We start from the raw sequence: 16,514 nt of genomic DNA on the forward strand, positions 1-16,514 counted from the left end.
TTTTTCTCTGTTAATGCACAAAAACCATTTAAGGGCTACATACTTTGAATTGTTGTTACTGGATTAGTGAAACAATTATGAGAATGGAACCAAGGGATATGCACTGCTTTCCTGGGTACGTCAGCTACTATATATATATATATATATATATATATATATACACACATACACACACACATGCGCATGCATATATCTGTGTGTATTTCCGTGGTCTGTGTCCTCCTGCCACCAGTTGAAAGCCAGTGTTTATGTCCCTGTAACTTAGTGGTTCAGCATAAACAACTGATAGAATAAGTATCAGGCTTCAAATAAAGAAAAAGTACTGGAGTCGATTTATTCAGCTAAAAGTTCTTGAAGGTGGTGCCCCAGCATGGCCCCAGTCTAATGACTGAAACAAGTAAAAGATAACATCAATGCTCACTGTGAGAAAACTTGGACGTTTGTCATTTGAACTTGCTTTGATCAGAGCTGATCTGGGACTAAACAACAACCGAGCAAGTTTATTATAAAACTGGATTGACCAGTGGCAGGATTAATCCTGCTCTTTCTCTCTGTCTCAATAGAAAGGAAATAGCTTCTGGACATTAAAGTTGGGAATGTTGAATAGCCTGATCAATCACTAATTGTCTTCTTCACAAATTGAGATTATCAAATGATTTACTAGTTTTCTGGTTTTGTCATTTCAGAAGTCAGTTATTGGTTCTTTTATTGAATGCACTCAAATTATACATTGGCAGTTTTTTTTTTCTTTTTTTTCTTTAGGTTATACATTATTGTTGTCATGTTGTTGTTGTCATCATCATCTTAGCTTTTATTTGGCTTGGATCATTTTCATCTCTCAATTCACTATTGCCATCTTTGCCATTGTTATGATCATCATTATCATTTTTATCTGATGAATTTTCATCATCATTATAATCATTGTCGTCATCATAAGATGCTGACAAGTTTGTTTATGGATCCTGTTGAAATAATCCTGACTTGTTTTTCTTTGTTGAATAATTCTGGATCAGTCTCTTCTCCATTGTCTCTTCTAATGATTATTGTTAATGGATAACCTTTGGCCCCATTTTTAGAAATATTCTGATGAGAATGAGGTAAAGGGAGCGAGGATCTAAGCATAGAACAATAACATTTCTAGGGATTAGAACTTGTTAGGGGAATGCTTGTTTTCCTGTAAAGTCTAACACCAGTAAGGGAGCTTACTCTCTGTATGACTGCCAAAAATAGTAAAGGGTTGGTGCCTTAAGTTTAATTCCTGAATTTGTTAGTTCTGTGACTGTATCTATCCACTTGAAGGTTTGCTAAAGCTCTAGTTTTGTTACAAGATAAAACTTCACTCTATATAGGGTCTACTAGTCTATCATAGATAAAACTTCCAAGTGAGCTAGTGTCTTATTTTGACATGTAATTGAACAGGGGCTTTACAGAATGTGATCTGCCTAGAAACACAATATTAACTATCGTTTTTCAGGCAGATGGTGTCTTCATTTAATGCATTCTCTTAATAAGTCTAGTCTTTTATTGCGTCCACTAGTGTACATTTTCTTAGTGATTCTCTCATCACTATCTCTGGTGGTATGATGAAGTCTCTGCTTAACTGATGAGGTCAGTAAAGTTGAAACATTCCCAGAGTTGTCTCCCATGCTTCCTGGAATATAAAAAAATTATTAGTCAATGTTTTTTTCTTTTCCCTTTCACTACATAATTATTTGTAGTTAACCTTTCAATGCTTCCTTCATTAAACATACTGAAAATGTCTCTGAACTCTGTAGATTCAAAAAGAAATTTTAGTTTCCTACATTCACCAGAGTACAAATGTGACTTCTTGCCAGCATATTTGGAGAAGCCTCAATATTATCTAGTGGTATTATTCTATGTGAAACCAGTGGTAACATTCCAGCTACTTATAGGATGCTAAAACTAGTGATATATTGTTTGACATATATAAAAAGAAAATCTGCTTTATTACTTGTGTGTGTGGTCAGGAGAATAAAAGATTCAGTTGTAGAGGAGACGGGTGCTGATTGAAATCTGATGATGATGGCCAGGAGTTGAAAACTAGTATTTTTGTTGGTTCATCAGGGCCCAGAATTACTAAGCCTGTATCCTTAGGGGCTGGGATAACAGAAAACAGGGTCTCATGTGAGAAAGACAACATTGGAGCAATGACATCAGTGAATGTTTAGTTTCAGTGTGTGATGAGGAGCGGGGTGGTGGTGATCCCTTCAGTGTTGAAGCTGGGAATACTTGTACTTCTGTGTGTGTGTGTGTGTGTCTGTTAATGAAATGCAATTTCTAAATGAATATTGGCCAAAATTAAGTGGCAAATCTTTATGTCCCTTGCTCCCAATGTATTTACGGTCACCTCCATGACATTATTAGGGAGTGACCTGTGATCATTCTTCTTTTATTTTGTTTTCAAAATTATGTAAAAACTTAAGTGGAATTACAAAAGAAAGCTAAAGCGTTTAATGACATCATTTTTATTATGGGAATAACCTGCAATATTCTTGTTTTGTTGTAGATAACTTGAAATTATGTAAAGACATTTAATGATCTTTTAGGATTGAAACCAGTAGGGAAGGACCTCTGCTTGCTGAAGACTGTATTTTCAAATTTGCACAAACATTAAATAATAATATATTTTGAAATTAGATAAAAACTTTTTATGCATTTTTTTAATATGTGGTGTGATTCATGTGGATCTATGTATGTGTTTGCACGTATATGTGTGTGTGTGTGTATATATAAATGTGTGCATACATGCATGTGTTTGTGTATGTATATGTGTATATATATATATTTGTTAATTTTCTTTGTGTCTTTTATGAACTTTGACCTTTATTTATACAAATTTAAATAAATGTTGATCACCTTCACATATTATCAGTTTCCAATTACCTTTGTCTAAGTATGTCCTGGTTTTTGTCTTCTGTTGTACATAGTTTGTGTGTGTGTGTGTGTTTAAGCTTGCTCATGTGTATGTGTGAAATTGCAAGTGTGTGTGTACACGAATGTCTATGTTTGTGTGTCCATTCTACAAGCTCATCATCATCATCATTGTTCGACCGTGGTCGAGACAATGGAATTTACCATGCTACGCCAGACTTCACGGCCCATCATGGCATTACGGAGGTCCTGTTGCTGGATGCCTGTATCCCTGGAGAACGTGATCAGAGACAGGACTCGGCAAAGCAGGGGCTGGACTTATATCCGCAGGTATACCATTAGGTCTGGTTCCCTGGGGAAGAGGAACCCTGGTGCAGTTAATTGTAAATTCCATAGTCTTTTCAAATGGCTAATAATGTGTGCGCACGCCACTACTACACACATTGGAAAGCATTGTACAACCAAGTACTAAAGAAGATCTTTCCTCCTCCATGAAACAAAGCTGTTCCCGCTGGATGTCAACCCAGTATTTCTAAGCTACGGACCGAGTGATTTATTGTAAGGTTATCTCCCTAGATAGATTGCCTTCACTACGGCTAAGGAGCCCTTTCTACCCCACTGACACAGGTTGTACTGGTTTACAGTTTACCAGTAGTAGGATCCGATGCTGCATACATCAGACCTGACCTGACAAGCTACCAGTTCAATCTACGTAGTGCTTAAAATGATGGCCATATATTCAAATTTATTTACGTGTGTGTGTGTCCATTTATATCTTGAATAAAAGCAGTTCTCTAAAATATTATTAACTTCACATACTTGTTTTCACACCTGGTGCTTTGAGAGAGTATATACTCCACCAGGCTATTGCAGCCACTGGAAAATACATGAAGCAAATACATTAAGTATATGTAGTTTATATATATATATATATATATATATATATATAATTATTAAACATCTGGTTTTCTTACTGGCATGGGTAATATTGTTCAACAGGATCTGACAAGTCTTGGGACTATGTTGACCTCCAATGTCTGCTTTGGCATGGTCTTCAGTGGCTGGATTCCCTTCCTAACACCAACAGTTTTCCACCATGTCCTGGGTACTTTATTGTGGCACCAGTACTAGTGAGATTTCCAAGCAACTCACAAGGTAAACTGCCTCACTCTCTGCTACACCCTCACTCATAACTGAATGGCATTATTGTGGAGAGGGAGGTGTTTTTACATTCCTGCTCAGTTGTAGGGACCTATTTTGTCTTGCCAGTTATATATATATATATATAATATTCTTCTTTTACTAATTTGTTTGTTTCAGTTGTTTAACTGCAGTCATGTTGGAGCACTGCATTTTAGTTGTATTCTTTCATATATATATATATATATATATATATATATATATATATATATATATATACATATACAATCATCGTTTAACGTCTGCTTTCCATGCTAGCATGGGTTGGATGATTTGACAGAGGACTGGTGAACCAGATGGCTGCACCAGGCTCCAATCTGATCTGGCAGAGTTTCTACAGCTGGATGCCCTTCCTAATGCCAACCACTCCGAGAGTATAGTGGGTGCTTTTACATGCCACCAGTACAAGGCACCAGTACATGCCACCAGTACAAATATACCTGTGTGTATATTTGTGCATGTTTGTATTTATCTCTCACCACTTGATAACTGGTGTCGGTTGGTTTACATCCCTGTGACTTAGCAATCCAGCAAAAAGAGGTTGAAAGAGGTGCAGCATATTTTCACCCCAGGATCCTAGAAATGTCCATCAGCATCATCATTGCTTGTGCAACATGGTAACGTGACATTGTAGAGATTGGTGTCAACAGTTGTTTCCTTTGTTCTATGGTCTGCAAAGTGAGATGGCCAACAGCTGGTGTTGGTGGATGGAAATCGATGGGAGCCGTGCCCCACTTGATTTCCTTGCTGTCCTAGTTCTGTACAACATGCACACATGCTCCCTCTCTCTCTCTCTCTCTCTCTCTCTCTCACACACACACACAGATACACACACCCACACATACCCAAAACACTCTCTCACCCTCTAACATGCACTTACATATATACATACACATACACGTATACACACACGAGGTGAGGTGTGTGAGAGCAAATATCTCCTAATTGTTCTTTGTGGAGATGAATGTAAGTTAGGAGAAGGGGTGGAATATGAAATTAAATGCTGTTAATTAGTCAAGCATTAAACACACACACACACACACACATATGCACAAGTGTTACATACACAACACACACACCCATTATAATTAATTCATTTTTGCTGTTAATTGTACAATAGAAAATTTGTTTGTGCGTGCCAAAGTGCCTTGTTTATTTATTTATGTCCATTTAAAGTCCAAACCTGAAGAGGGAAGTTGTATTCTGATCATAGATTTGTCTGATTGAAGTCAATCAACAACACACACACACACACACCTTCCCTTCAATCATTTATTACAAAGAAATCTGACACTGTTATCCATTAACTACACCCCACCCCCAAACAAGCCCATAAACTAAGGAGACAAGCTTTATGTGGTTGTTGACATGCTAGAATTAGCAGCCAAAGTTTCCACAAATCATATTGTATTGTTTCATAAATAGCTGTTTTACATGGTCATGGTTGGAACTTCTTTGATCATAGTCCACTGGATCAGAGTGGACTTTTTCAGTTTCCATCTATCACATCTACTCACAAGGTTTTGGTTGGTAGAAGACACTTGCCCAAGGTGTCATGCAGTGGAACTGAACCCAGAATCATGTGGGTGTGAAGCAAACTTCTTACGTGCTTGTAGTTAAACTGACCTGGAAATTGGAGTGAAAGATTGACCCAGGACTTTGTACAGGGGTCCTAAAAGTTGAGTAGGTAGTGAAACAAACTAGCTCAAACAATTAAAAGAGGCAAGTCACCATATCTTTTAATTGTTATGTAGTTTATTGTCTCTAAATGATTTAATTGTCTAATAAACAACAATGTACAATGGTTGGAGAGAATTAAAGCCAACGTGTGCGCATGCACACACACACAGTATATAATAAACAAGCTGTTACCATTTATTTATTTAATATCTTGATCATTTTTCTGCTGCAGTTGTACGTGGAATGTCTCTACTTACCCCCCCCCCACTCGTATTGATTAGTGATCCTGTGCTGAGGGTGTGTCACTTTTTCAGTAAATCCCCTGCCTGACCAGTGGTTCAAACCTTGCCTCTTCCCATGTTTATCATCCCTAGTAGAACATTTAAAAAGTCTCTGGGTCTGTCTGTTGAAGAGTTTCAAACATGTCCTTGCATGACAAGTGTTTCTATCTGAAATTGCTTGCAGAGGCTAAAGTGATCGCAGCAGAGAAGCCATAAACTCGGCCATTCACAAACACACAAACGCCTTCAAATTCGCTCAAACATTTGTTTGTTTTGTGGTCTCAATATTTTCTTTGGTTGAAACGGCAACAACAAATTTTGACACCATTTGACAAACAAATGTTTAAGCGGAGTTTCAGATCTTTGTGTTTCTGAATGGCTAACTTCTGTCTTCCATGCTGTAATCACTATTTAAGAATTGGATGTCTATATATGCTTGCACACCTGCACTATTAACCATACATTGAGAGAGAGAGAGAGAGAGAAAGAGAGAGAGGCAGACAGTGAGCAGATGAATTTATGCATTAACGACAATATTTCTAATCTTATTCTAAAATATTTTTGATGCTTGTTAAGCTTATCTCTACAGATTTCCTATATACAGGTCTTTAATTTTGGGGCTATAACCATTGCCTTGCCACTAGAATAAGCCTTAAAGGGTAACAACTAAAGGAGTGCTATGTTTGAGCTAGTTCGCTCCACCAGCCAAGCCATCACCACTACCAACATAGCTGCCAGAGCTATGGCAATAGTTGTGACAGTAATGTTGTGCTAGCTGCTCTTTGGCCGAGCACAAGCCAATGGATATCTCTGGCTTAACTTCACATGGCTGCTCATCCTCCTCTTTTATGCCTGTTTTCTCCATATTGGCAGGGCTTCTTGAGGCAGTCAATATTCTACACCCATCTGCCCCACTTGCTGTTGTCAGTCCTTGTTTGTCAAGTAAAGTATTTCTCTTCTCTTCTCATGTCAGAACCACTGAGCTACAGGATGTATTTATAGGAATGTTAACAAACCATCACTGTTTGCTCAAGTGAATGTGTCACTGTGGAGATATGTAGAGAAACACACACACATACACACACACACACACACACACACGCTTCTACTTTCCTTACTGTCATGGATTGGACAGTTTGACAGGAAGTGGCAGATACGACAGTGCCAAGCTCCACTCTTTGCTTTGGCATGGCTTCAATGGCTGGATGCCCTTCCTGATGCCAACCCCTTCATAGAGTGGACTGGGTGTTTATTACATGGCACAAGCAGTGGTATAATGGATGGATAGGAACAGCTGTGTTGCAGTAGAGGTGATCCATGGCTACCCTGGTGGGAAAGGGGGGAGAGAGAATGAAGATGGCAAAGAAGACATGTTGGGCTGCACCCTCAGGTTAGACAGGGGGGTATATAAGGAGTAAAGCAGATTAGAAAGGTATAGTGGTCAGGTAAATTGACAAGGGTGCGAAAGGAGAATGGGAGAGGTGAGTAGGAAGAGGAGTTGTTGGGGAGAAGTGTTCATTTCCTTTCTGGTCTGGGTAGGACAGCTTTGGATGGGGTTTGATGGATCAGTGGAGCAGGTCTTGCTTTAGTGTTTCGTTAGGAAGGGCTGGATGGGTGCCCTTCTTAATGCTAACTGCTTTACAGAGTGTACTGGGTACATTTGTCTGGGTACCAGTTCTCTTGAGGTCATGTTACAGTTTGCAGAACAAAAGGGAACCTCTATGAAGGGGTCATGGGGAGAATAACAGAGGGAACAGTATTGGGGGTTGGAAAAATGGGGACGGGGGAAGGGGAAAAGTGATGTCAGGGATTAGTGGTAGGAACAAAGTGGTAATGGTGGTTGGAGGTTTAGTAGGGGACCCAGTGCTGGGGGTGGGTTAGTTTGGCTGTCCTGCCAGCATGGGTTGAAACAGTTTTTCAGGGTAGAAGGCAGTTATTATTGGAATTACATAGATTTGTTGTTGAGTGATGGTGGGAGGAGTGAGAATGGTGGAAGGAAGTGGGGGAGGGGTGATAGGAAGGAAAGTGAAAAACAGTTGTGTGTGTGGGTGTGTATTTTTCTTGTTTCAATCAGGACAACACACACACACACACACACCTTTGGAGATACTCTGTGATTGAGAAGACCCAGCAAGTAAAGTGAGATCACAGCCATGGGCGATGTAAGTGTTGCATGACTGGCCCATTTAAAAGTACTCTTGATGCATCAGGTAATATGATATGCTTAAGAAGACCTGTTGAGTCAAGTAAAACCAAAATCGTAGCTGTGGCTAGTGCCACCCTGACTGGCTTCTGTGTCAGTGGCCTGTAAAATGCACCCACCCTATTCTCAGAGTGGTTGGTGTTAGGAAGAGCATCCAGCTGTAGAAACATTTGGATCCTGGTGCAGCCTCCTGGCTTGCCAGTCCTCAGTCAAACTGTTCAACCCGTGCCGGCATGGAAAGCAGACATTAAACTATGATGATGATGATACACAATGGGCTTCTTTCAGTTTCCATCTACAAAATCCACTCATAACACTTTGGTTTACCTGAGGCTATAGTAGAAGACACTTGTATAAGCCCAAATATTCTCCTTGTTTTATGTTAAAACTGACTAGATCTAACCTCTCACACCTACCCTACAATGCCATTCTAAAAACACAAACATCTCATTGAAATCTTGAAGCTACAAGATAATGTGTGATTAATTCAAAATAATGTGAATAAATAAGCATTAAATTCGAGAAAGCAATCTGAATGGTAAAAGGTCAGCCCTGTGCACACACATGCAGGATGGATTCCTGTGCATTTTTCATCTACCAAATGTCACTCACAAGGCTTTGGTCAGCCTAGAGCAGAAGATACTTCAGGTATCAGACAGTAGGGTGAAACCTGAGACAATGTGGGCACAAGGTGAGCTTGGTAACCTGTCAGCTCTGCCTACAACCCATTGGCTAGTTGAAGCCTGACAGAAGCAAATAGCCATCAGGCTTTCATAAATCTTGTTTTATTATCCTGAATGACTCTGGACCTAATCTAGAAATGATCAGTGCCCCAGCATGACCATTGTTAGAAGTTGTCACTGTTATTATGTTATTGCTAGTCATTTAATTTAATATAGAAGAGAGCCACTTGTTGAACCATTGTTTATACTCTGCAAAATTAGTTGCAATAAAAGATTTGCTAAGAACAATTTCATGCAGTCATTTTGGTTTCTCCAACATGAAAATTAAAAAAGAGAAAAGATTTAAACATACTGTTAACATGAAGAAGAATAAAAATAATGAGGAATATATTGGACAGTTATTAATTTGGAACTAAAACTAATCATTCCATTATTATTGGTTTCTAGCAGGACTGGACCTGTTGCCTTGTCGTAATGTTTCTTGTGAAAATTCTTTTCTTTTTGGAACAAAGTTTCTTTTCTTCTTTCTCAAAGGTAATATATTTTATTTTATTAGGTACAGGCATGGCTGTGTGGTAAGAAGCTTGCTTCCCAACTACATGGTCCCGGGTTCAGTCCTACTGCATGGCACCTTGGGCAAGGGTCTTCTACTATAGCCTCAGGCCAACCAAAGCCTTGTGAGTGGATTTGGTAGACAGAAACCCTTTAATAGAATAGAAGCCCTTTGTGTTTATACATACACACACACACACATACACATATGGATGTGTGCATGTCTTTGTGTATGTTCCCCACCACTGCTTGACAACTGGTGTTGGTTTGTTTCTGTCCCTGTGGTTCGTCAAAAGATGCCAGTAGAATAAGTACATAGCTTAAAAAGAAAAGAACAAAAGAAGGGGCCGATTTGTTTGCCTAAACACTTCATGGTGTTGCTCCAGCATGGCCTCAGTCTAATGACTGAAACAAGTAAAAGATGAAAGGATAATTTATGTGAAGCTGTCTTATGTTTGTGGTTTAGCTAAACATCTGCTCTGAGTTTCAGCCCCTTTGCCAACCCCACCATCAACATGTCCAGCTGACAAGAGAGCCTCATGTCTTGCTAGAGATAGCAGCCAGATGTAACTCTACCATCTTAGAATATGGGAAGAGACATTGGATAGTGTAGTCTTAGATAGACTGTCTGAAAAATACGAGGTTGTCATGACTCAAATCTTCTTGATCAGCTCACCTAGGGCTAAGCAACAACTGTTAGATCCCGAAATATACTTGCCTTATTAACTGTGGGGTTAAGCTGTTGGTTCCTTGTGTGCTGTAGGACTGAGCAGTTTAGCTGTAGGGAATGACTTAGGGGTCACGGTATTTGGCTTGTAATCATGAGGTCGTGAGTTTGGTTTCTGGTGGCTTGTTGTGTCCTTGAACAAGACACTTTATTTCTTATTTCCTCCTAGCCACTCAGCTGGCAAGAGTGTCTCATACCTGTAATTCAAAAGGGCCAGCCTTGTGTCACCTGTGTCGTGCTGAATCTCCCTGATAACTATATTATACATGTCTGTGGAGTACTCAGCCACTTGTATGTTAATTTCTTCACCAGCAGGCTGTCCTTTTGCATCGAATCAACGAGGACCCTGGTCATCATAACCGATGCCAGTTGGATGTAGGAGGAGGCTCTGGCTTTAAGAAAAAAGGTGATTTTGCAGGTGTTCAATTATGTAAAATGAAGATCAGCTAAAAACCATGTACTGTCATAGAAAAGAGCCAACTTCTGATTAGGTATTCCAACCATGACCATCCTGTTTTTTTTTTTCTCAGATAATATTATCAAATGTGTACTTTCCATTTTTGAAGATGATAGAATCTGCTGTTTCTTACTTTGAAGTTGACATTCCTCTTGAAGAGCAGCAAGACAATGATGTAGGAAAAAAACATGGGCAAGGTGTGTGAGGGGGATTTCAGTGGGGGAAAAGGATTGGTTGAAGGTTTTAGATACTGTACCTGAGGTAGTGGACTCAATGCTGGTGCCAAGCAGAGCAAAGAGTTAAGTGACCTGATTGGAAGATAGGATTTAAACCAGCCAGTTCTGAGGGACAGAGGCCATTGTAATAGCAATGAACAATCTGAGAGAGAGAAAGACGGGGGTGGGCCAGAATGCATTTGTGAAAGACTTCTTGTAATCTGGGATGTTTGTCCATGTAGCTGCACGACCCCAAATATGATGGCATTATTCCTTAGTAGTATCAATGAAAATAAGTACCTGTAGTTTGAATGGGGCCCAAAAAGATTGGATAAGGGTTTGCTGGGAGTTCCTAAATGGCGGGAACTTGTAAGGTTTTATCCAATTTGACATTTAGACATTGTATTACTTAATCAATAATCAATATGACCAAATCCTCCTGATTTTCCTTTAGACCGCCCCCCCCACCTCATTTATCATCCTTTGTTTCAGTCATTATATTGTGGCCATACTGGGGCACAGCCTTGAAAAACATTTTTAGTCAAATGAATCAAATACTTATTCTTTTTTAAAGAATGGTACTTATCCTATTGGTCTGTTTTGCTAAATTACAGGGATGTAAACACCCCAACACTGGTTGGGTCGTTCCTGTTCATGCCTTTCCTGTGTTTGTTGACCACCACCACTTGTAATTGATTTCCGCTTGTACAATGGACTCTCTCATTCTTCTTTCCCCAGGCTATCCACTGGCGTTTATGTACAGAGGACTCTTGTATGGCCGTAGCAGCACGTTACAGCACATATACTTCATAATATGCGGAGTGTATATGGGTTACTTTAATTTTGGTAAGTACTGCTTTCCTTGTTCTTTCCTTGTTACCCCCGACCCCCACACGAGGCAGTGAGATGTCACAGACATCAGTGTGTATGGACAAAATGCTTTTTAGGATTCATTCCGGTTCCCAGTTGGCAACATGGCAGAATCATTAGCATGGCAGCATTTTCTCTGGCTTTTATGTTCTGAGTTCAAGTTTCAGGGTTGATAAAATAAGTACCAGTCGATTACTTACTCCCGCCCTGAAATTGCTGGCCTTGTGCCAAAATTTGAAATCATTTTTTTTCAGTCTTCTACATTCTGAGTTCAAATTCCACTAAGGTTAACTTAGCTTTTCATACTTTAGAATCCAATGTGGTGCAGTGGTAGACTTGTTGAAGTGTTTGATCAGATACCTGGTGGTAGTTGGCTCCTTGTATTTGTAAGTTCTTCAGTGCTAGACTGAATCTATCATCCAGGTGAACACCATCCAGGTGAACACCATCCTTTGATCGTTGACCTTTTAGGAGATTGAAAATACTGAAGGCATGTCTCACCAACACATTCTAAGCCCTGACTCACAGACATACTATCTCCTCATGCTGACTAGTCTTGTGTTGGCCCCATTCAGGCTTCCTAATCTCCCACATCTCATCCTTGTCTCTGTCTCCTTCCCTCACTGCATGCCCCCTCCCCCTCCACCCTGCATAAATCAACTTCTCTCAGTCTTTCCTTCTCACAATAAAAATGCAGCCATAAAAACAAAACTAAATACCACACAGAGTATATTTGTATGACACTCTACCGATTCTCTTGTCCTCTGCAAACACACTCTCTCTCTCTCTCTCTCTCATACACACATTCCTGGTGCAATGTTTCAATACCCTGTAGACAATATCTCTAGATCAGTGGTTTTCAATCAGGGTTCATTGTAAGATTTTGGGGGTTCCATGCAAGCAAACTAGTAAACTGGGGATCCACAGTAGTATTTTAAGGGTTCATGACAGAGATTTTGTTTTCAATGTCTTTATTGAACGGAACACTTTGGTTTGTTTCTCTGATGCTTTGCAGTTTCACATGTTTCTGGCCCCTGGAACCTGGTCTCTCAAAGAGTTCTTTGGCAAACCCAGGCAATGGGGGAAAAGCAAAATAGGAATTTTAAAAAAAGTAGCTTTTAAATATCGAATGGTTATGGGGGTCCACCAGAATAAAATAGGGATCAAAGGAGTTCAGAGTCCATTTGAGAAAAGTTTGAAACCACTGCTCAAGATTTTAGTTAACATTCTTTATAATAGAAAGATTTTAAACATTTTTTACTGTCTCTGAAGATATTCTACAAAAAGACTTATTTTTAAATAAATTTTAATCACTTTTAATATTTTTGTTAAGTAAATGTGGTTGTTTACCTTTCTTTTTTTCTATTGCAGGAATAGATGTTCTTCATTCATTTGTAAACCTAATCCTTATTTATCTGCTGACAAGGATTGGTGCTGGAAGGTGGTGGTCACTACCAGCAGCTTTCTTAATAAACACTGTGAGTATGCTGTGGATACCTGTTTGTGTATCTTTTATGTTGAAATGATGACAATTAATCAATCAGTGTGACTGTAATCTCTTCAAAGATGCCCAATTCTTGTCTGTGTTCTTTTAATTGTGCTTGCATCATATTAAACAATCAATGCACAAGTGGAATAAAACTGCACTAAAAATTAAATATGTTTGTTCAAAGCAGGTGTAAATTCATAATCTCATCATTATAAATGGCAGGTAAATTTATTGCCACACTGTAATCTTGGCTTTCAAAATAATCTATAAATTTATGGCCACATGATATCCGTGTCTAAATTAACATCTTGTTTTAGGTTTGTTTACTCAAAAGAATTTAGTGTTCATAGGTGCAGGCATGGCTGTGTAGTTAAGAAATTTGCTTCCCAACCACATAGTTCCAGTTCAATCCTACTGTGTGCCTTCTATAGTTCTTGCCTGAGCAAAGCTCTGTGAGTGGATTTGGCTGAAAGAAATTGAGAGAAGCTCGTCATATATGTGTGGCTGTAGTCCAATGACTGAAACAAGTGAAAGATAGATAAATATTATCTCTGTTGTGTGTGTTAGTTCCTTTCTATCTCTCTAACTTAACAGTTTGGCAAAAAGAGACAAATACCTGGCTTAGGCTGAAACATCTCAGTGTGGTGCCCCAGTATGGTCGCAGTCCAATGACTGAATCAAGTAAAAGATAAGAGATATTTTTGCACAGACCCAGATACTTCTCTTTATGACTTTATCTCTTTCAATTTACCATCTTTGAAATACTTTATTCATAGATCCTGTTATGTGTTTGTTTTCAGGGCTATCTCGTGCTCGGTTTTGCCTCCAGCTCAAAGAATGGTGAATATTATCGCATTGAATGGACAACTTCACATTGTGTGTTAATTCTAAAACTCACTGGCGTTGTGGCTGATTTGTACGATGGATCCAAACCTGAGGTTTTTATTTTACTTATTAGCTTTTGTTTTTGTTTGTTTTTATCTGTTCCTAATCTCTCGTTCCACATTGAAGTCCATCTCACTCTGCGTACCATGGATTTGGTTAGTGATAAAAATGGTAGCATCTGAGAGTGTTTCCCTATAGAATTAATATATTTGGGAAGGCATGTGGCTTAGTGGTTAGGATGTTTGACTAACTGGTCATAACTGTCATGAGTTCAATTCCTGACTGCACATTGTATCCTTGAATGAGACTATTTCATGTGACTCCAGTCTCCCCTCAGCAGGTGAAAATATGGGTTGTACCTATAATTCAGAAGGGGCCAGCCTTGTCAGATTCTGTGTCATGTTGAATCTCCCTGAGAACCATGTTAAGGGTACATGTGTCTGTGGAGCACTCAGCCACTTGCATGTTAATTTCACAAGCAGGCTGTTCTGTTGATCAGATCAGCTGGAACTCTCCTCATCATAACCGGCAGAGCTCCAGCTAAGTTAATATATTTTGAGGTCAGATAGTTTTTCTGCAAGTGCAGCAGGAGAAAACTAAAGCCTCAGCTTCAAGCTAGAGGCCCCACTTAACACATTTTACAAAGATCGTCTCTGAGTAGAACAGTAAAAATATGCAAGAATTTTCCAAAGTTCAAAGTGCAGTTTTTCTTTGTGATTATTCTCTAAACTCCAGGAATGGAATTTTGGTTTGTTTGTTGCTTCTTTGTTGGAAGAACTGGAACGATTCAAGACAACTCATTCATTCATTGTCACTACAAACATTAAGCAGAGCAATGAATCTGGTGGGTCAAGTGGGAGGAGGGGCTGCTCAAAGGGATTAGTACAAAGCTTTGGGTGGTTGTGGTGACCACAGTAAGGCTATATTGGCAATGACCCAGACTGACCAGCTGTGATGGACAGAGGCCATTGTAGCAGCATTAGAAAAGGTAGAATGATGAAACAACACGTCTGTGGGTCAGAGGTTGGAGTGGTAAGCAACTTAAAGCAATCAATTTGGTTGTCGTCATCATGCTTATTGAATGTCCGTTTTCCATGCTGGCATGGGTCGGACAGTTTAACTGGCAAGCTGGAGGTTTGCACTAGGCTCCTGTTGTCTGTTTTTGGCATGGTTTCTACAGCTGGATGCCCTTCCTAATGCCAACCACTTTTCAGAGTGTACTGGGTGCTTTTTACCTGGTGCCAGCACATAAAATGCTTAGCATATTTTGTCTCTCTTGCGTTCTGAGTTCAAATTTTGCTGAGGCTGACTTTGCCTTTCATCCTTTCAGAATTGATAAATTAAGGACTGGTGTCGATATAATCAACTTGCCCACCCACTGCCCCCCTCCTAAAAATTTCAACCCTTTTTTCCTATATTACAAAGAATCATTATTATTATGGTTTATTCCTTTCAAATGTCTGGTGATAATGGAGTCTCAATTTGTGTTTTCCCCTTACAGGAGAAGTTGTCCCCTGATCAGAAAGAAACTGCCATAAAGAAAACTCCTACAATTTTGGAATTAATGGGACATTGTTATTTCTTTGGTGCTTTTTTGATAGGACCCCAGGTAAGTTGACATCATTATTAAACAGGACATTATTAGCCCCTCTCCTCGATTTTCTAATATTGTTTCAGCCCACATTGTCAGGTGCTTATATTTACTAAGACTTCCCCAGTTTTATGCTTACTAATATTAATTGTTTAATACCAGCCCAATTAACATAGTAATTATTTGCTTATAGTCAGCAGGATTAATTGATATTTGTAAGCTTTCACTTCCTGTATAGATTCTTGCTAGTCATTATTATTATTATTATTATTGTTGCGAGCTGGCAGAATTGTTACACTCTCAGATGACATGCATAGTGGCATGTCTTTTGACTTTACATTCTGAGTTCAAATACCACCAAGGTCGACTCTGCCTTTCATCTTTTGGGGGTTGATGAAATGAGTACTAATTAAACACTGTTGTTGTTCTAATTGACTTACCTCTCCCCCAAAATTTCAGGTCTTGTGCCTATAGTAGAAAAAATTCTTCTTCCTCTTTTGCTCATCATCATCATAATAATAATAATAATAATAATAAGCTGGCAGAACTGTTGGTGCATTGGACACAATGTTTAACTGCATTTCTTTTGGCTCTTTATGTTCTCAGTTCAAATTCCATCAAGGTCGACTGATGTCAAATCATCAGAAATGGGAGAGATTAAGATGGGAAGCTTTTCCCTCTGGCTGTTTTGATGTCTCTTGATTCTGGGTTAAAGTTGTTGCCAGGCTTAACTTCGATTCATTTAACTTCACACCCCATCTAAAGGTGACTGTGTACCTGGTCAAATTT

General features: G+C 39.2%; 1 protein-coding gene across 3 annotated transcripts in view; it reads left to right on the forward strand.

The window, feature by feature from the left end:
• Positions 1–16,514, forward strand: part of LOC115224736 (lysophospholipid acyltransferase 5) — an 82,801-nt gene that overhangs the window by 39,145 nt on the left and 27,142 nt on the right. For all 3 annotated transcript variants that reach the window (XM_029795614.2, XM_036513822.1, XM_036513821.1), the window contains exons 3-6: positions 11,629–11,736; positions 13,132–13,238; positions 14,050–14,187; positions 15,636–15,743. In XM_029795614.2, the coding sequence (XP_029651474.1) occupies positions 11,629–11,736; positions 13,132–13,238; positions 14,050–14,187; positions 15,636–15,743 (461 nt within the window). The remainder of the gene's footprint in view (positions 1–11,628; positions 11,737–13,131; positions 13,239–14,049; positions 14,188–15,635; positions 15,744–16,514) is intronic.

This window comes from Octopus sinensis, linkage group LG26 (assembly GCF_006345805.1).
Source record: "Octopus sinensis linkage group LG26, ASM634580v1, whole genome shotgun sequence".
Taxonomy (NCBI): Eukaryota; Metazoa; Mollusca; class Cephalopoda; order Octopoda; family Octopodidae; genus Octopus; species Octopus sinensis.